The following is a 20,269-nucleotide window of genomic DNA, read 5'->3' as shown; positions in this document are numbered from 1 at the left end:
AACAACTTGCCATGTTGCATGTGTGACCAGAAGTTCCAAAGGGAAGAGCCTTTGGGAAGGAAATCTTTGAGACTGTGCTAGGTGCCCTTTGAGGAAAGGCACAGAGGACAGGGGAACAAGTCCAAAATTCATGAATTTCTGGAAAAACATTCAAATCTACTCAAATTATATATAAAGCCCTTAGAAAACAAACACCCAAGTTTAGTTTTGAAATGTCCCAACCATGTGCATTGCTGGGGTGAACCAAAACAAAGGGGTTGTGTATGCTTTTTTTTGTTTGTTTGTTTTTGAGACAGGGTCTTTCTCTGTCACCCAGGCTGGAGTGTAGTGGCTCAATCACAGCTCACTGCAACCTCGATCTTTAGGGCTCAAGTGATCTTCTCACCTCAGCCTCCCAAGTAGTCTCACTCTGTCACCCAGGCTGGAGTGCAATGGCACAATCTCAGCTCGCTGCAACCTCCGCCTCTCAGGTTCAAGTGATTCTTCTGCCTCAGCCTCCCGAGTAGCTGGGATTACAGGTGTGTGCCACCACACCCAGCTCATTTTTGTATTTTTAGTAGAGTTGAGGTTTCACCATGTTGGCCAGGCTGGTCTCAGACTCCTGACCTCAAGTGATCCCCCGCCTCAGCCTCCCAAAGTACTGGGATTACAGGCGTGAGCCACCACACTCAGCTGGTCATGCTTTATAAACTCACCCATTTGCCTCACTCCTGACACCAGAATTCCTGTGTCTGACAGAGGGGCAAGGGCACGTCTTTGGTCAAGAAGGTTGGAGAATGGCCTGAGCAGTTTGTCTCTCCTCATTTTTCCCCACCACTGGTATCCTGTCCAAACCTTTCAGGTGGATACTTTGAAAACAGACCTGTAACCAATGCAAAAAATAAAACTGGAATCAGAACATGCTGCACTGTGGTGAATCAGTACCTTGCAGGCAGGGCAAGTACTTGTGATGTTAAAAATTCACCTGTGCTGGTCGAGGTAGCTCACACTTTGGTAGTTGGAGGCAGGAGTATTCCTTGAGGTCAGGAGTTCAAAACCATCCTGGGCAATACAACAACAACAATTAGCCAGGAATGGTGGCACATGCCTATAGTCCCAGCTACTCGGGAGGCTGAGGCAGGAGGATCACTTAAGCCTAGGAGTTCGAGGCTACAGTGAGCTATGATCATGCCACTGCTCTCCAGCCTGTGTGACAGAGCAAGACCTTGTCTCTAAAAAATAATGGTAATAATAATTCACCTGATATGAGCTTTGTTTGGACACCTTTCTTCGAGATATACAAATCATCTCCTACTAAAAATACACTCAGTTCAACTTTTCATATTTCACTGAGCCACCTAAAATAACATTGAAAAATGCTATTATAAAATGTCAAGAAAAAATTGTTTTGATCTCCATGAAAACTACGTTGCTCTTCAAACAAAAAATGAATTCTGGGTTATCTGATACAGTGCTAGAACCTTACACCCTGATGTGGTGTTGAGTGTCACCATTGGAAGGATTTGCTGATCTGTGCTTTAGACTGAGAAAACGAATTATATTTTTTAAATTAAATTCTTACTGTGCTGGTTCCTCTTAGTTTCATTTCTTTTCGAGACAGGGTCTCACTTTGTCCCCCAGGCTGGAGTACAGTGGCACATTCATAGCTCACTGCAGGCTCGATTTCCTGGGCTCAAGCAATCCTCCCACCCCAGCCTCCCAATTAGCTGGGGCTACAGGTGCTCACCACCACACCTGGTTAATTTTTTTTATTTCTTATTTTTAGTAGAGACAAGTTTCACTGTGTTGCCCAGGCTGGTCTCAGACTCCTGGGCTCAAGCAATCCTCCTGCCTCAGCCTCCCAAAGTGCTGGGATTACAGGAGGGAGCCATTGCACCTGGCCCTCTTAGTTTCTTACTGCAGAAGTGGCCATGTCTGTACCGAGAGTTGGTACTTTTAGGTCTTGGTAGAAATTCTTCTCTGACTCTCCAGCATTTAAAAATGAGTTGCATTGCATGTTCTCTTTACCTGCTGCCATTTTCTTTCTAACAGTTGGTTGTCAAATATCATCAATGAAAGCCTTTTATTCTATCTTGAGATGCAAACAGATATCAATGGAGGTTCTTTGAAACCTGTCAGAACTGCAGCCAAGACCACATGGTTTATTATGGTAGGTCAATCTGCATTTTATTTTAATTAGTTAATTATTTAATTAATTAATTAGTTTTAGAGACAAGGTCTCACTCTGTCACCCAGGCTGGAAAGCAGTGGCATGATCATAGCTCACTGCAGCCTCAAACTCCTGGGCTCAAGCAATCCTCTGTCTTAGCCTCCTGAGTAACTGGGACTACAGGTGTATGCCACCACCCTGGGCAATGTAGGGAGACCTCATCTCTTTTTTAAATTATCTATATTTAACATTTTCTGTTTGAAAAAAAAATCAGAAGAAAAAGAAGCAGTCAGAAGTACAATATATTATATTTAAATACAGGATGAGTGAAATAGGCTCCTGGCCTTAGTGTGCTAGCTGGCTGTTTCGTTTGTTGTTGGGATCCTTATTAAATGCTTCAACTCGGGTCAAACAGTTTGGTGCAGTGTATCAAAGCTCCTGGCAGTCTTACAATATCAGAGCATGGATCTTGAAGGGATGTTTCAGACCATGAAAAAGTCACACAGATGAAGATATTCCTGGTAGCATTATCCTTCATAATTGTACAGCATCATAGGCAACCCAGATTTCCAAAAAAAAAAAAAAAAAAAAAGAAAGAAAGAAATGGTTAAGTAAATTATGGTCTTTCATCTTGATGGACTATTACTCAGATGTTAAAAATGATGATTACGAAATCTCTGGAATTAACTGGGAAATCAAATATATACAATTATACCAATTACAACTACAGAAAAACATGTTTATCTTTTTTCAACGGGGAAACAATGAAAAAACAAATGAAACAGGAAAAAAATACATGTATTGGATGGACATACATGAAGAGAACGATGGGGTAGAAGCCCCATGGGCAGGTTGCCCCAGTGCTGCCATTCTCTCACCTTTATAAGAAGAAATGCACACATGTTGTTGGCAGGGAGGTACATATTGTACTATACAGAATCCATATTTATATTGCTTTTGAAATGGGGAAAGTCTCATTCACAAAGACTTTCAAATGGAACCAGCACCAGTCCTTCCATCCCTGCACGTGGTTTGGAGCTTGGCTGGGTTCCTCTGGTGAACTTTATGTGTCCTTAGCACACACTAGTGGAGGGATGTTTCCCAGCCTCCGTCTGAGCCTCAGGAACCTTTATTACATCAAGTGCTCCCTTGGCAGCACAGGGTGGCAAACTGGGGAGAACAGAGGCCCCCAGGCTGCAGGAGGAGCTGGCTGTTCAGTCCCTGTGCTACAGCGCTCCCTGTCCCCTTCTCCCACTGCTGCCCTCTTCTCCTCCCCCACCCTCCCCTCCCACTTTCTCCTTCTTCTGTCTTCCCTTCTCTCTCTCGTCCTCTGTCCCCTCTCTTCCTTTCTCTACTCCAGCTCCTCCCCGCCCCGTCCTCTCCCCACCCCTCTCTACTTTCAGGCACCCTTGAAGGTACAGCACCTACTGTGGCCAATCTTCATCTTGCCCCAAACCAACCCACCAACCAGTCAACCAGCCACCAGCCAACCCATGGGCACTTCCAAGCGAGCCCAGCCCTGTGGGCATCCTGAGGGGAGTGTGTCACTCTGTGACAGCCTAGGGCTCTGACTCCTGCTGCGCTGCACTGACTGCCATGTGTCTTTCTGTCCTCTCTCCAGGGAATCCTGAACCCAGCCCAGGGATTTCTCTTGTCTTTGGCCTTCTACGGCTGGACAGGATGCAGCCTGGGTTTTCAGTCTCCCAGGAAGGAGATCCAGTGGGAATCACTGACTACCTCGGCTGCTGAGGGGGCTCACCCATCCCCACTGGACTCCCAGGTGCCCCATGAAAACCCTGCTTCCAGGAAGGTGTCTCAAGTGGGTGGGCAGACTTCTGACGAAGCCCTGAGCATGCTGTCTGAAGGTAATGCCCTGTCTGCCACAGCAGGTAGACTTCGGGGTCCCAGGGCTCCCCTTGGAAAGCCTTAGAGGATTCTTTGTCCCAGGGGCTGTCCTGTGCATGGTGGGGTGTTTAGCAGCACCCCTCATGTGGACTCACTGGCTGCAAGTTGTACCCCCCCAATTGTGACAACCAAAACTCTTTCAGACACTGACAAATGTCTCCTGGGGGGCCACAGTGGCCCCCAGTTCACAACCAGTGTCTCAGAATAATTAGGCTTGGATCTAAAAATGTGATTTTTTTTTCCAGATGTTGTCTGAGCTAAATGCACACAAACACAAAACCAAAGACAAACACCACACAATCCCGTGATGGGGTGTACCAAAATAATGTTGAAATTTGGAGTAAGAAAAATAATATGCAGAAAGATGTTTGGAAATGGCTGAAGGAGTTCCGTTTTTCTTTTCCATTCCTACTATTCAAATACATTGAAGGGAGGCCAAGGCAGGTGGATCACTTGAGGTCAGGAGTTAGAGACAAGCTTGACCAACATGGTGAAACTCCATCTCTACTAAAAATACAAAAATAGCTGGGTGTGGTGGCTCATGCCTGTAATCCCAGCAGGTTTGGGAGGCCAAGGTGAGTGGATCACCTGAGGTCAGGAATTCGAGACCAGCCTGACCAACATGGTGAAACCCCGTCTCTACTAAAAATACAAAATTAGCCGGCATGGTGGCACACACCTGTAATCACAGCTACTTGGGAGGCTGAGGCAGGAGAATCACTTGAACCTGGGAGGAGGAGGTTGCAGTGAGCTGAGATTGCGCCATTGCACTCCAGCTGGGGCAACCAGAGTGAAACCCCGTCTAAAAAACAAAACGAAAACAAACAAATGCATTGAAGGAAGTTTCACTTTCAGGTGACAAGCTTGGTTTACTTTGAAGACCAAAAAATATGGTGATGAACTGATGAATTGATTCCATGATACAGTACTGTCTGGTTGAAATTGGGAGCCATAAAGAGAAAGAGATAGTTCTGGCTGAAGCTAAAAGACACAGAGAAAAGATTTATTTACAGACTCTCCGTCTGGTACAAATAGTTCACGAAGCATGAGGGACCCACCAGCTGGAACTGCTGTTAGTCTGTAGAGTTACTGATACCATCTAGGGAATGAAGCAAAAAATGTTATCTTGAATTATTTGGCTTTGCATTCCCATGCTGGTGTTTTAAAGTGGCTGAGCAGATATTTGACAGTCAAATAAAACACTAGAAATAACAGTAAAAGTCCCCTGCACCCCACCCCAATCACCACCACCAAACAAAATCCGTCAGCATTTCCTTACTTCCACTCCCTCCGGCAAGCTGTTGCATAGATCTGCTGCTCAAAGGTTGGATGTTTTCACATAGAGGTTTTAGAAAAAGCAAATATAGATCCAATAGAAAAATAAGCAGGGCAGCCATCCCTGGAGGCTGCTCTCTGTGAGGGCTCCCTGTTTTTGTTTTTTGAGACAGGGTCTCCCTCTGTCATCCAGGCTAGAGTGTAGCGGAAGGAACACGTCTCACTGCAGCCTCCACCTCCTGGGCTCAAGCAATCCTCCCACCTGAGCCTCCTGAGTAGCTGGGACTACAGGTGCACACCACCATGCCTAGTTTATTTTATTTTTTAGTTTTTGGAGACATGAGGTCCCATTATGTTGCCCAGGCTAGTCTCAAGTGGTCCTCCTGCATCAGCCTCCCAAAGTGCTGGGATAATAGGCTTGAGCCACTGCACCTGGCCCCTTGGCTTTTTAAAAAATTTGAGATATAATTAACATACCATAAAGTTCACCCCTTTAAATGGCACATTTCAGTGGTTGTGCACACGTCACCACTATCTAAGTCAGAACATGTTCATCATTGCAGAAAGAAACCCTGTGCCCCCAGGGAGTCATTTCCCTTCTCTTCTCCCCAGCCCCTGGCAACCATGAATCTCCTTTTTGTGTCTACGGCTTTGCTGTTCCAGACCTTACCTAGAAAGGGCATTGTGTAATATTTGTCCTGTTGTGTCTGGTTTCTTTTACTTCGGATAGTGTTTTCTAGATTCGCCCATGTTGTAGCAGGTGTCAGAACTTCATTCTTTTTATGGATTGATAATATTTCGTTGTATGGATACACCTATTCTTTGTTTTATTTATTTATTTTTGAGACAGGGTCTCACTCTGTTGTCCAGGCTGAAGTGCAGTGAAATGAACATGGCTCACTGCAGCCTTGATCTCCTGGGCTCAAGCAATCTTTCCACCTCAGCCTCCTGGGTAGCTAGGACAACAAGCAGGTGCCAACACACCCTGCTGATTTTCTTTGGTTTTTTGTGTGTGTTTTTAAAATTTATTTTGTAGAGCTGGGGTCTCCCTATGTTGCCCAGGTTGGTCTTAAACTCCTGTAAATGATCCTCCCAACTTGGCCTCCCAAAGTGCTAGGATTATAGGCCTGAGCCACTGCACCTGGCCCACTCTTATTCTGTTAATAACTACTTATGACTGCCCAAAACTCTACCAGGCTGCGTACTAGGAGCTGAGTGGGGTGGAGATACTGGAGATGTGTAAACCTGGCCCTCAAGGATCTCACAGTCTATTGGAGAAAATGAAAATATTTTAAAAAATCATTCTATTCTAACGATAGAACAATCAATGGAAATACCAATTGGAGAAAACACTGGAGGAAAAGGAAAGAACAAAAGGAAAGCCTTTTGAGAAAAACGAGAAATACAATCAGTATTTTTTTTATTGTGGGAAGAATTCCTGTAAAAATGGCAGCTGCCTATTTAGAACTCCAAGTGACATATTATTAGGTAACATCTGTCAGGGTTTTTGAGGATAGAGCTTGAAGCATAGAGTGAGTTTTCAAAATTAACAACAAACATCTGCAAAAGTATAAAGTGGCCTGGCCTGGCCTGGTAGTATGAACCTGTATCCCCAGCTACTCAGGAGGCTGAGGAAGGAGGATCGTTTGAGGCCAGGAGTTGGAGTCCAGACTGGGCAACATAGTGAGACCCCATCTCATTAAAAAAAAGTATAAAGTGGTGGTGCTACTGAGGTGGTGGTTAGGGTCATAAGTTTACATCTAGTCACCCTTTGAATATCTTAAAATTGCCCATAACATGCAGTCATCACCGTTTTGTATGGTAACCCTATGCAGGAATTTGCATACATTAATCTAAAAAGAATTAAAAAGGCTTTTATTCAGAAATTAATTTGCTGCCTAGGACACCTCACATATTTTAATATTTCCACATCTGACTTTGGGCTCTCATCACCATTGTATTGTTTGGGGACAATTTTAGGATCCCTTGTAAATCTTTCCTGGTCGGTATGTCTCTGGGGCCACTTGCCTGTCACCCCAGAATGTGCTTCCCTTCTGTCAGTGGCGGGGGAAACGCAGGTGTCATTCAGATTTTCCTACCAGAGCTTTACCAGCTTGCAGGCAGCAGGATCCCTGGGACTATGTAAATCCTCACCTACTCTCCCTGCCATACCTCCCCAGCCCCTCACTAAGTAGAGGTGAATTTGGGTAAGTTAAGTGTGCATCGGATACTACTTCTGTGCATAAAGTCAAGGAAAACCCCTTACCAGGGCCGCTTTCCTATTGGCGGCACCTGATCACAACTATGGCAGATACAGAAAAAACTTAGCCATGGGCTTCTCCCTATGTAGACCGTGGATATAAAGCTCAACTTGTTCATCATACCCTTCAGACCCTACTGCTTCGGGTTTCACTACAAGACCAATAGGCTGGCCTGGAGCTTTATTAAGTATCTGATATGGTGTCTGGAATTTACTAGGTACTTCACACAAGTTAACTGAATTTTGTCTTAAGCAAATATTCAACACCATTTTAGCCGGGATGGGTGAGTGTTCCTGAGAAGTATAATTTGTGAAACTCACAAGTAAGTAAGGACAATACTATTTTTTTTTTTTTTTAAACCTGTGAAGGGTTAAAGGAACACAGGCAATGCAGGACTAAGTTGCTTTTGGAACACTGGTGAGAGTTCCTGGAGAAGGTGATGTGCGGGCTGGGTCTTAGATGATAGAACAGCATAGGCAAAGAGGAGACAGAAAATCCAGATGAGGAAGACGCGGTGTTGAGAGTTAGCATAGGAAGTCTGCGTCTTGTTTGGGGACGGCTGTGGCTCAGCGTGGTACGGAGGCGTTGGGGGAAGCTGGAGAAGTGGTGAAGGGTTTATAAAGATTCTGCTAAGGCGTTTGGGCTTTATCCGGTGGCCAGTGAAAGGCCAGTTAAGGTTTTTAAGTGGAGAGACACTGCAATTTGCTTGTAGGACCAGCCCAGTGCATGGGCGTGGGAGAAAACACGTAATGCATCGCGTTTTGTGATTGTGGCAGCAGTTTCCATAGAGGGGATCTGTGTCTCCGCTTAGGGAGGCGGAGAGCCGCTGGATGGAGCTCGGTTCCACGCCCCATCACCGTTGTGCCTCCTTGCTGAACACTCTCTGCTCATCAAGTCGAGGTGTTTGGATCTGGGAGAATCCTGAATAGAGTCGTTATTAGGGGAGGATTGTGCACCTGAACCGCTTTTGACTCCCTAGATGTGCAGGCACCCAACTCCCGGGCCTGCGCTGGCTCTCAGGGGACCCAGCCCCTTGGTACCTCCCGGTTTCCCTCCAGGGAGTGAGCCGGGGGGCAAGGCCTGGCAGGAGGGGTGGCGCCTGGGTGGAGCTTATAGAGCCTGGCTGGGGCTGTGTTTTGGGGTAGGGCCTGGTGAGAGGGAAGGGGCAGAGTCTGGCAGGAGGGATGTGGCTACTAAGAGCAGGGCATTTCTGGTGGGAGCAGGAGTATAGATCTTTCCTGGAAGACGAGTGTGCTAGTACACAAACTTGCAAGATTTAAGGATCATCCCAGGGAGAAGCCCAGGCCGGTGAGGCTGAGGCTTAGGGCTTGTTGGGAGTGGAGGGGTCGTGGTTAGGATAGAACACAGGTGCTGTGTTCCCACACAGGTGGGGTGAGGCCCATTCAGAGCCCAGGAACATGGCCAGAAAGGAGCGTAGCTGTCTCTCCCACAATGCCTTTTATCTCCCCCAATTCCATATGACACCCACCCCGCCATTCTTGGTTTGACCGTCGATCCTCCCTACTCTCCACAATTCTGTTTCTCCCATAATTCTCTGTCTCTCCCACAATTCTGTGTATCTCCCACAATACCCTGTATTTTCCCCGATTCTGTATTTCTCTCAGAGTTCCATGGCTCTCCCATAATTTGGCATTCTTCCCCACAGTCCCCTGTCTCTCCCACAATTCTTTTTTCTCTCATAATTCCCTATTTCTCTCACAATAACATTCTCCTAACAATTGTTTTCTCCCACAATTCTCCATTCTATTTTTTCTTGAAAATCTGTTTTCTTCTATAATCTATTTTCTTCTTTTTTTTTTTTGAGACAGAGTTTCGCTCTTGTTGCCCAGACTGGAGTGCAATGGCGCGATCTAAGCTCACCACAACCTCTGCCTCCTGGGTTCAAATGATTCTCCTGACTCAGCCTCCTGAGTAGCTGGGATTACAGGCACCCACCACCATGCCCAGCTAATTTTTGTATTTTTAGTAGAGACGGGGTTTCACCATGTTCGCCAGGCTGGTCTGGAACTCCTGACTTTGTGATCTGCCCGCCTCGGCCTCCCAAAGTGTTGGGATTACAGGCGTGAGCCACCGCGTCAGGCGTCTTCTATAATCTATTTTCTACCACAATCTGTCTCTCCTACAGTTCTCCATTCTCCACTCTAATTTGTTCTCTCCCACAGGTCTCCATTCTCTACCACAATTCCCTGCCTGTCCCTCAATTCCTCCTCTTTCCCATAATTCTCCATTCTTCCCAATAATCCTGTTTTTTCCACAGTTCTCTTTCTCACAATACCTTGAGTCCCCCACAATCCCAATCTTTCCCACGATTCCTTGTTTCTCCCACAATCCCTTTTTACAATTTTTCATAATGCCGTGAATCTTCCATAATACCTGCAATCTCCCACAAGCCTTGTCTTTCCCACAATTCTGTTTCTCACACAGTACCTTGAGTCTCCCACAATCCCCATCTTTCCCACAATTACTATTTTCTCCCACAATTACTATTTTCTCCCACAATACGGCTTCACAATTTTCTATAATGCCTTGCATTTCCCATAATACCTTGCATCTCCCACAATTCCTTTTGTCTCCCACAATCCTTGTCTTTCTCCAGCAATTTCTTGTTTCTCCCACAATCCCCATCTTTCCCACCATTCCTTTTTTCTCCCACGATAAAGCTTCAGAATTTTCCATAATGCCTTGTGTCTCCCATAATATCTTGAGTCTCTCATAATTCCTTTTGTCTCCCACAATCCTCGTCTTTCTCCAGGAATTTTCTGTTTCTCCCACTGTACCATATTTCTCTAACAATTTCTTCTTTCCCACACATCTCAGAATTTGCCATTCTTTTTTTTTTTTTTTTTTGAAATGGAGTTTCATTCACTCTGACGCCCAGGCTGAGTGCAGTGGCACGATCTCGGCTCACTGCAACCTCCACCTCTCGGGCTCAAGTGATTCTTGTGCCTCAGCCTCCAGAGTAGCTGGGACTACAGGTGCACACCACCATGCCTGGCTAATTTTTGTATTTTTAGTAGAGATGGGGTTTCACCATGTTGGCCAGGCTAGTTTCAAACTCCTGACCTCAAGTGATCTGCCCGCTTCGGCTTCCCAAAGTGCTGGGATTATAGGTGTGAGTCACCGTGCCCAGCCAATTCTCCATTCTTCTATTTCAGAAATCTTTCTTTTATAATTGTATTCTCTCTATACCATATTCTCTCTGCCCTGTAATTCCATTTCTCCTACAACTAATTCTGCACCATAATTCCTTTTCTCCCAAGATTCAATATTCTCTCCCGCCATTTCCTGCTTTTCCCACAATTGCAGCTCTTTCCCACAATTCTCTATTCCCACCCATAGTCCTGTATGTTTCCTACAGGTCTGTCTTTCCCACAATGCCTTGTTTTCCCATACTTCTTTGTTTCTCCCACAACTCTGTTCTCCACAATTCCTGTCCTTCACACAATTCCCTGCTCTCCCAGAATTCCTTATTTCTCCCACAATTTTGGTCATTCCTACAATCCTCTGTTTCCTCCCATAATTCCCTGTTCATCTCACAATCTCTGTCTTTCTCATGGTTCTCTGGTCTCTCCCACAGTTCCCTGTTTCTCTCATAAGTCCCCATTTATCCAATAATCTTTGTCTTTGCCACAAATTCTCTATTTCTCTTACAATTTTTTATTCTTATCTTTCACACATCTCTTTTTCTATAATTCTACTCTCTATTGTCTCACATGCAGTTATTTTATAATTTTTCATTTTCCGCCATAATTTCTCTCCCCAAATTCAACATTCTCCTCCACAATTCCTGACCTTTCTCACAATTTCATCACTTTCCCATAACTCTCTAGTCTTTCCCATTAATCCTTTGTGCCTGGCACAGTTCTCTTTTCCACAATATCTTGCCTTCCACAATTCCTTTCCCCCCCACAATTCCTTATATTGCCCACAATTCCCTATTCTCTCCCACAATTCTCTGTTCTCTGCTCTCTCTCACAAATCTCTGTTCTCTCCTACAATTCCATTTTCTCCCATGATTTTTTTATTCCTCACACTTCCCTGGCTCTCCCCAAATTCCCTTTCTGTCCCACAGTGCCTCATTCTCACTAAAATTCTTATTTTTTTCTACATTTTTCTGTTCTCTCCCACAATACCCTGTCTTTCCCATAATCCTTTTTCTCTTGTAAGTCCCAGTTTTCCACCATTTTTTCCCCATGAGTCTGTCCTTTCCCATAATTCTTGGCTCTCCCTCCAAATTCTGTTCCCTTCTACACTTTTCCATTATCTTCCATATTTCTCCATCATTCTTGTACATCTCCACTGTTTCTCTTCTAAGATTCTCCTTCCTTTTTTTTTTTTTTTTTTTTTTGAGACAGAGTCTTACTCTGTTGCCCAGGCTGGAGTGCAGTAGCATGATTTCAGCTCACTGCAATCTCTGCCTCTTGGGTTCAAGCGATTCTCCTGCCTCAGGCTCCCTAAGTTCCAGCTATGTTTTTTGTATTTTTCGTAGAGATGTGGTTTCACCATTTTGGCTAGGCTAGTCTTGAATTCCTGACCTCAAGCTTTTTTATTTTTTAAATTCCATATCCCAACAGGCCTCTGTTTTAGTAGGTTATTAAAATCCAGCTTTTGGAATATAAATAAATATTCTCTCAGAGCACTTCTTTCAAGACAGCAAACACCCAAAGCCCCAGCCCTTCCCCTTCCCGTGCCTGTTACCCTCTCATAGTTTCCATGGAGCCCTGTTGATTCATTCAAATACTGACAGCAACAAGTGAGTGGCAGAGAGTGGGGTGCTTTGGACCAGTTGGGGCTTGTTTCCACAAGTAGGCTGTAGAGATAAATGTGGGCATATGGAGGAAGGTAGGGAAGGCAGGAGTACCTGTGAGGGACAGACCCTTTTCTGGAACAGGAGGAGTCATGCTTCAAACAAGAGCCTTTGGGACACTCAGTGGCTGCCTTTCAAGGCTGCTTCTTTTCACGGCCTCTGAAAAGCCATCATGTTAGCCTGGACTTCTCTTCCCCTCCATAATTTGCAAAATTTCTAGTAAGCTGTTAGACCAGCCACCTCCCAATGGCAAGGCCCCTTACCTAGCACCATGCATACACAGAATTTTTTCAGCAGCCTATTCTCCAAGTAGCACCCTGAGACACTGCTCAAGAATTGTACATTATTCCACTCCTCTGCAAAACCCACCCAGCTCAGGTGAAGTCTCAGCTTGGGCTCTTGGAGATCAGCTTTCCCCTCAGTGGTCTGCTGTTACCTTCCCCTCTCCCTAAAAGTAACACGTGGTGTCTTCATCAACTGTAGTTGCTACGAGGGTGTGGAAGAGAAAATACCCTAGGGCCTTGGACTTTCTTGAGCTGGCCAGATCAAATTTAACACCTTGAAGTGGAGTTGGGCCACGTGTCATGTTTTCTGTGGTTCATGCTCAGTGCCCACTGGTTGGGGTTTCAGTTCTAGGACTTCAAAGATTTCAGGGGATCTGAGAAAGGCAGTTGAGGGCACAAGGGACATCCAATATACAGTCATGCAACACTTAAGCATGAGGATACATTCTGAGAAATGCATGTTAGGCAATTTCATTGCTGTGTGAACACCATAGAGTTCACTTAAACAAACCTAGAGGGTATACCCAACTACACACCTGGGCTAGATGGTACAGCCTCCTGCTCCTAAGCTACAAACCTGTAAAGCATGTTACTGCACTGAATACTGTAGGCAATTGTAGCACAGTAATACTTGTATATATAAACATGGCTAAATATAGAAAAGGCACAGTAAAAATGCAGTATTATAATCTTATAGGACCACTGTCATATATGTGGAATGTTGTTGACCAAAAGGTTATTATGTGGTGCATGGCTGTATGTCCAAATCTCAGATCTGCATGGGGCCAAGAGAATCCAAACAACCTGCCTGGACTTGCAAGGCTCATTAAAGAGGGCCATGAGGAAAGGGGTTGGCCCTTGGGTACCATGAGGTCACTGGGACGTGCATTTCCTGCAGGGATGTTAGATCTTCACAGATTTTGCAACAATTGGGAATTAGTCAACATCTTCCAACAGCCTGGTTGAATTATCTTCTCAGAGACTTGCTCAGCCAGCACGTTCCCTGCTCACAGAGACCTTTAAGACCAGCAGAGAAAACCCTTGGAAATTCAAGGCTGCTGGAAAGCACTCATTGAGCTGAGCACAGGCAGGCTGAACTGGGGCAGCTCCCTCCCAGCAGAATTTACTTCAAGAAAGTTGTCATGCATAAATATTCTCTTCCGTGGAGCCCTAGGGAGAGGATGAAAGCACTAGAAATTCTTCAAAGCCACAGGACCCAGAACATGTCCCAGAGTGTGAGGTCACGGGGGAGTGTCCTCAGTCTAGACCTTGATCACAAGCCACCATGTGACACCCCAGCCCAGAGTCTATTTGAAAAGAACCACAGAAATCACAAATGAGTTCCCATGAATCCAGATGTCCTCATAAACAGTGTGTGACCCTGTTAGAATCAAGTCTTTCTGAAGTGCCACCAGCCCCCTTCCAGCAAGAATGTTGCTCCGGAACTGGAAGGCTCCTTTAGAAGTTTTCCCAGCTGGTGTCTGGGCTCCAGAAAAAGCAGATTCACCACACTAACAAAACCACCCTCTCCACCATCCTTGTCGGCTACCCAGACTCTCCTCAGGATCTGGCTGGGCGATCTACGGCCAGATCCATCCTCCCCACATCCTTGAATCCCTTTACCTGCCCTTCAAGCAGCTCATCACACTTGATCTGAGTTACTCAGACCAAGATTATCCAGGACTCATCTTAATCCAAACCTGGGAGGAAGATCTGAGTGTCGTGTCCTCCCACAGCCCATAGTGCTTGTGTGTGTGTGGGCAGGTGCATGTGTATATGTTGGGGGGACACCACAATATTGCACTTGCCTTTTTTTTGAGGTAGAATCTCACTCTGTTGCCCAGGCTGGAGTGCAGTGGCATGATCATGGCTCACTGCAGCTTCAAACTCCTGGGCTTAAGAGATCCTTCCACCTCAGCCTCCCAAGTAGCTGGAACCACAGGCACACGCAATCATGCCTTTTTTTTTTTTTCTTTTAAGAGATAGGGTCTATGTTGCCCAGGCTGGTCTCACACTCAATTGAGCCTCCTGACTCGGCCTCCCAAAGTGCTAGGGTTACAGATGGAGCCATCGTGCCCAGCCCACACTTGCCTTCTTGGTAATATTGTCATCTCTTGCTGTAGCTCAGGCTTCCCTAATCCTTTCCAAGCACATCTCTCCTGATGTCACAATTTCTCACTTCCTCTTTTCTATATAACTCTTAATTTTTTTTTGTTCCTTAACATGTCCTCTCAAACTCTACATGTATCTCTTAAAATTGTGCTTGTTCCTGCCCTTTTCTTTATACTCATGTCTTAATGAGTGCTCCAAGGTACTAGTGCTGCATCCCGTTGCTGTCAAGGCACCTACGTGACTGTACTGACCCATTCCCCATGTTTATTGGGCACCCTCTACATGCCAGGTGTTGTCTGGGGCATTAGGTACACTATGGTGACCAAGACACATTCTCTGTCCACTGAGACTCTCCACTCTAGTGGCAGAGACAGAAAAAAAAACACAAATAATGACATCATATTCCAGCCAGGTAGTGGGACGTGCCATGAAGAAAAATCAGGGAGGAGGTAGGAGCATGGTTTTAGAGAGGGTGTCCTGAGAGTCTTCCTGAGCATGACGTAATATTAGAATTGAGACCTTAATGAAGTGTAGGAGCCATGAGAAAATCAGAAGAGCTTTACAGGCAGAAAAAGAGAGGCACCGATGCCCTGTGGCAGGACCAAGCCTGGAGTGAGAGGGAGAGAGGCAGTGTGCTTAAGGGTGTGAGGGAGCTGAGAGGAACACAGAGTAAGCTGCAATTGTCAGCAAGGCCCATGGGTGGAGGGCTTTGGAGGCTTTTTGGAGTGGTCACTTGCCCCATCTGTTGTTAGGAGGGCCACCCTCCGTTGTGTCTTCCACCTGTGTATTCCCCATGTAAAAGCCCATAACCTGTGTTGCAGCTGGAGCAAGTACTCTAGGATATTTGGGGATTGGAAGAATAATTCTGACATTGGTTCCAAAGGGTCTCACAGATTCTGAAGGAAGATGTGTTGCTGGAATTGATGCAGGATTTTATTCTCGGTCACTTTGCAAGCTGGGGACCTCTGGCTGGTGATCCCCCGCCCAGGCCTCACTTGGCCATGCTACCTGTTGCAGGAGATGGCCTGCCCACCCGGCTTGCATGGGCCAAGTCTGGCTTGCACACCAGTTCTCAAATTCTTGTCCCATGCCCAAGAAGAATGAGGCTGCACTGACTATAGAAGAGTGAGCAAGGTAGGGAGTTTTGAGTGATGAAACTGCTTTCAACAGAGAGGGGATGCAGGGGTGGTCCCCCTACCAGAAGGTGGGAAAGTTTCCCTAATAGGGCTGAGTCCAGGGCTTTTATGGGCTCAGAATCGGGGAGAAGCAGGCCTTAGGTATTATTGGAAAAGGCAATATTCGATTGGTTACAAGGCATTATTCAGAAAGAATCAATTGAGAAAGGGCAGGAACAGAAGTTCTCCCTTTGGGTTGTGGGTTTCATCCGTTACCAGCAGTCCAGTCTTTCAGCCTTCAGGCTATTTTTGGCTTGAAGGTGGGGTTGAAACCCCAAACCAGGGACCCGCCCCTATCTGTCTAGGCATTTGGCTGCCTCCTGTCACTATCAGAATGATGACTGACATCCAGGATTACTCTTTTGATGGGAGTGATGTTAACTTTCATACTGCTGATTGCTGCCTACGTTTTTCTCCCTCTTTGTATTGTGTCTGCTTTTTGTAAATCGTGTCACATTCTGGAAGGAGGACAGGAGAAAGGGGAAAATTGATTAATAAAGAAAGAAAACAGGACCAAAGGAAATAAAGACATCAAAAGAAAGCCAGGTAGAATTAGCCCCACATAGTTAAAATAGATTAGTAGTTTGGCTTTGGGCTTTCTAAATGGGGAGTAAAGAGAAAAATGTGACCAGTTAGAAGATTCTTCACGATTTAAAAGAAAACATTGCGCATGGAAGCAAACTGCCCTGAAATCCAGGCCTGAGAAAAATGTCTCCAGCGATTTCTCATGAAGGGAATGCTGAGCATATTTGGACAAATATATTCTGGTATTTACAAAAATATCATTCATCACTTTATCATCTTATCTAGGGTCACAATCAGAAAAAATGAGCCCAATTTGACAGAGTTACCAGGCATTTACTAGTGTGTATTTAGTTGGGCATTGAGAGATGAGTTTTCCATGAGTAGAGTTAGATGCTGACAGGGAGAAGCTACTTGCTAAAACCATATGGCATCGTCCATGAAAAGACAATTGGGAGGTGGTGTAGTTTTACAGAGCGGTGGTCTCCCTCCCTTTGGGCACTTCCTAGAATTGAGTGTAGGTAGCCAGGCAACCATAGGGTCCCTGTTGTGTCAGTTACCATCCTCAGTAGAAGCTGCACCAGTGGTCACAAGAGTATGCTCTACTCCTGTATCAGACAGCACGTGTCCTGGGGCTCTGAAATCTTCCTAAACCAACAGTTGTGTCACCTGCAGCATCTGTGCTGCAGTCACCTATCAATCAACTGGCCTAGATGATTCTGTAGCGCTCGTTTCATCCATTGTAATGATTTAATAAAATGTAGATGGAAAGTTGATGTAGATTTCCACCCCTCCCACCTTTTTTTTTTTTTTTTTTTGCAGATGAGATGAATGCTAGGACTTTGACCAAAGTCGGTCCATGAAAAACTCCATGCACTGAATACTGAGCATTTTCTGAAGCTGATGACAAACCTGCTAGAACACAGACACAGTCAGTCTTTTGTCTTTTCCTCTCCAGGTTCTGATGCCAGCACAATTGAAATTCACACTGCAAGTGAATCCTGCAACAAAAATGAGGGTGACCCTGCTCTCCCAACCCATGGAGACCTATGAAGGGGATGTGCTGGGGGTCCAGACCCCATATTCCTCAGACTCTACAATTCTTGTTCTTTAGGACTGTGTTCTCACCTTCCCATCACTGCACTGCCAAAGTGTAGCAGCCCCCAAACCTTGCTCTCATCACCAGTTAGAGCTTCTTCCCAAAGAGCCTTTAGGATAGGAGAAATGATTCATGCACATGCGTATGGGAATGGAAAAGCCCCCTCCAGACCACTCTACAGCTTCTCTAGCCTTAGTTGCTACTAGGAAGTAAGTTTTTTGAGGCTGGCTGTAAAGTAAGTGTAAGGTCCACGTCTTTGGGAAAGTAGTTAAATAAAATAGTTATGATTGAGCTCTCAGCCTGACTTGGATTCTGTCTTAACAAACACTTCTAGCAAAAGAAAATATATGTACAGTTATGCATTGCTTAATGATGGGGATGAGTTCTGAGAAACATATTGTTAGTTGGTATCAATGTTGTGTGAATACCATAGAGCATAGTTACACAAACCTAGATGGTACAGGCTACAGCACACTTATGCTATACGGTACAGCCTATGGCTCCTATGCTACAAACCTGAACATCATGTGACTATACCAAATACTGTAGACAACTGTAACACAGTGGTATTTTTGTATCTAAACATACCTAAACATAGAAAAGGTGCAGTAAAGATGTGATTTCTAGAGGAAATGCTCTTGACTAAGCTTATTGTTGATGCCAAAGAGCAGCAAGGTAGAGATGCAGCAGGATGAATAGGGAACCAGGGCCCTGTGGAGCAGCAGCACAGCCTGGCCTCCTAACACATACTAGGGGGCAGAGAAGACAGCATGACTTTGCTCACGAATTTAGCTTCATGCTGTGTTGAGTAATGACATAGTCCAAGGAATACTTGGAATCTGACTAATGCCCATAGTTCCATCAGTTAAGATATATGAGGGAACTTCAAAAAGTTCATTGAAAAATGAAAAGATAAAAAACAGAAACGCTATTTCTCAACATAGGCTCCATCAAGGTCAAGATACTTTGTAAGTGATGACACCAGCCATGTAGTCCATCACTAAAGAACCGAGGGTCCTGGGAATTTAACCATTCAGTGCAGTCTTTTTTACACTATTAACTGAAGAAAAATGGGTGCCCTTTAAGGATTAGGAAAGAAAAATAAGTCAGAAGGAGGCAAATCAGGACCGTAAGGTGGATGTCTAATGATTTCCCACCGAAACTCTTGCAGAATTGCCCTTGTTTCATGAGAGCAATGAGCGGAAGCACTGCTGTGGTGGACTCCCTGGAAAAGCTTTCCAGGACATTTTTCTGCTAAAGCTTTGGCTAATTTTCTCAAAACATTCTCATAATAAGATGTTACTGTTCTTTGGCCCTCCAGAAAGTCAACAAGCAAAATGCCTTGAGCATCCTGAAAAACTGTTGCTCTGACCTCTGGTCTTGGCCAGTCTGCTTTGCTTTGACTGGACTACTTTTGCCTCCTGGTAGTCATTGCTTTGACTGTGCTTTGTCTTCAGGACGGTAATGGGAAATCCATGCTTCATCTCCTGTTACAATTCTTCAAAGAAATGCTTCAGGATCTTGATCCCATTTGGTTAAAATTTCCATCAAAAGCTCAGCTCTTGTCTGCAGCTGACCTGGGTGCAATAGTTTTGGCACCCAGAGTGCAAAGTTTGCTCAATGTTAATGTTTCAGTCAGAATTGTGTACGCTTAACCAGTTGAGATGTCTGTGGTGTTGGCTATTGTCTGTACTGTTAATTGCTGGTCCTCTTCAATTAGGGCATGAACAAGATAAATTTTTTCATCACAACTTGAGGTGGATGGTTTGCCATGGTGGGCTTCATCTTCAACATCATCTCATCCATTCTTAAAATGAGTTATCCACCATTTGTAAACTGATTTCTTTAGGGCACTGTGCCCATAAACTATTCATCAAGCATCAATGATTTCACCATTTGTCCACTCAAACTTCACCATAAATTTGATGCTTGTTCTTGTTTCAATTTTAACAATTTATGTTGCTCTGATAGAGGCTCTTTTCAGGCTGATATCTTATCGTTCTTAGTGCCTCAAACTAGATCCTGTTAAGAGATGTTATAACAAATTAGTATGAGTTTATTTTGATGCAAAACATTTTTGAAATCCATGTATAGTTTTTCCATAATATGTATGTCCACGAACTTTTTGAAGCTTTTTTTTTTTCCTCCCCAAAATGTTGCAGCATGCAGGGGGATTACAATCCACCAGCACGTATATAGACAAGCAAGACACACTATCTTCTCAGGACACTGCAGACAGCTCTGCCATGTGACACCTCCCCTCATATCAAGATTAGGACTCCTTTTCTTCTACAAGAGTCCAGCAAGCTTCTGCATTTGCACGTCTGAAGTCACAAGGCTGCAGATGAATTGTGAACACACCATGAGGTAGTGTCTGCCCAGGGCTGTCCCAGCTCTTTGGATAACCATTGCTTCACCTTCCCAGAGTGAGCCTGGGCTAGGCCACACTGACGTTGATCAAAGGTATCAAGATGTGAAGTTTTAGATTTTCTAGGGGAATCTGCATCCTTCATCTCAGTAGTGCCATTCTGTCTGCCCTCTCCCTCAGGATCAGAAGCCCTTTCCTCTGTTTGAGGATCCCCTCTTACCTGATGAGGCAGTCCAACCACCCCATTCAAAAACCAAAGAGGCCAGCTGCTGGCTTTTCCAGCCTCTCTTG

At 45.0% G+C, this 20,269-nt stretch overlaps 1 protein-coding gene across 3 annotated transcripts in view; it reads left to right on the top strand.

Moving 5' to 3' along the window:
* GPR143 (G protein-coupled receptor 143) overlaps positions 1–19,678 on the top strand; it is a 42,270-nt gene extending 22,592 nt beyond the window's left edge. The window contains exons 7-9 of one of the 3 annotated variants that reach the window (XM_054544327.2): positions 2,032–2,149; positions 3,771–4,014; positions 17,334–19,678. In XM_054544327.2, coding sequence (XP_054400302.1) covers positions 2,032–2,149; positions 3,771–4,014; positions 17,334–17,374 — 403 coding nt within the window. In that variant the 3' untranslated portion in view covers positions 17,375–19,678. The remainder of the gene's footprint in view (positions 1–2,031; positions 2,150–3,770; positions 4,015–17,333) is intronic. The other 2 variants (XM_054544328.2, XM_054544326.2) reach the window with 2 other exon arrangements.
* The last annotated feature ends 591 nt before the right edge of the window (positions 19,679–20,269 follow it).

Source organism: Pongo abelii, chromosome X, assembly GCF_028885655.2.
Source record: "Pongo abelii isolate AG06213 chromosome X, NHGRI_mPonAbe1-v2.0_pri, whole genome shotgun sequence".
In the NCBI taxonomy this organism is placed as follows: Eukaryota; Metazoa; Chordata; class Mammalia; order Primates; family Hominidae; genus Pongo; species Pongo abelii.
Note: the sequence above shows the minus strand (reverse complement) of the source record. Positions and strands in the feature narration are given on the sequence as shown.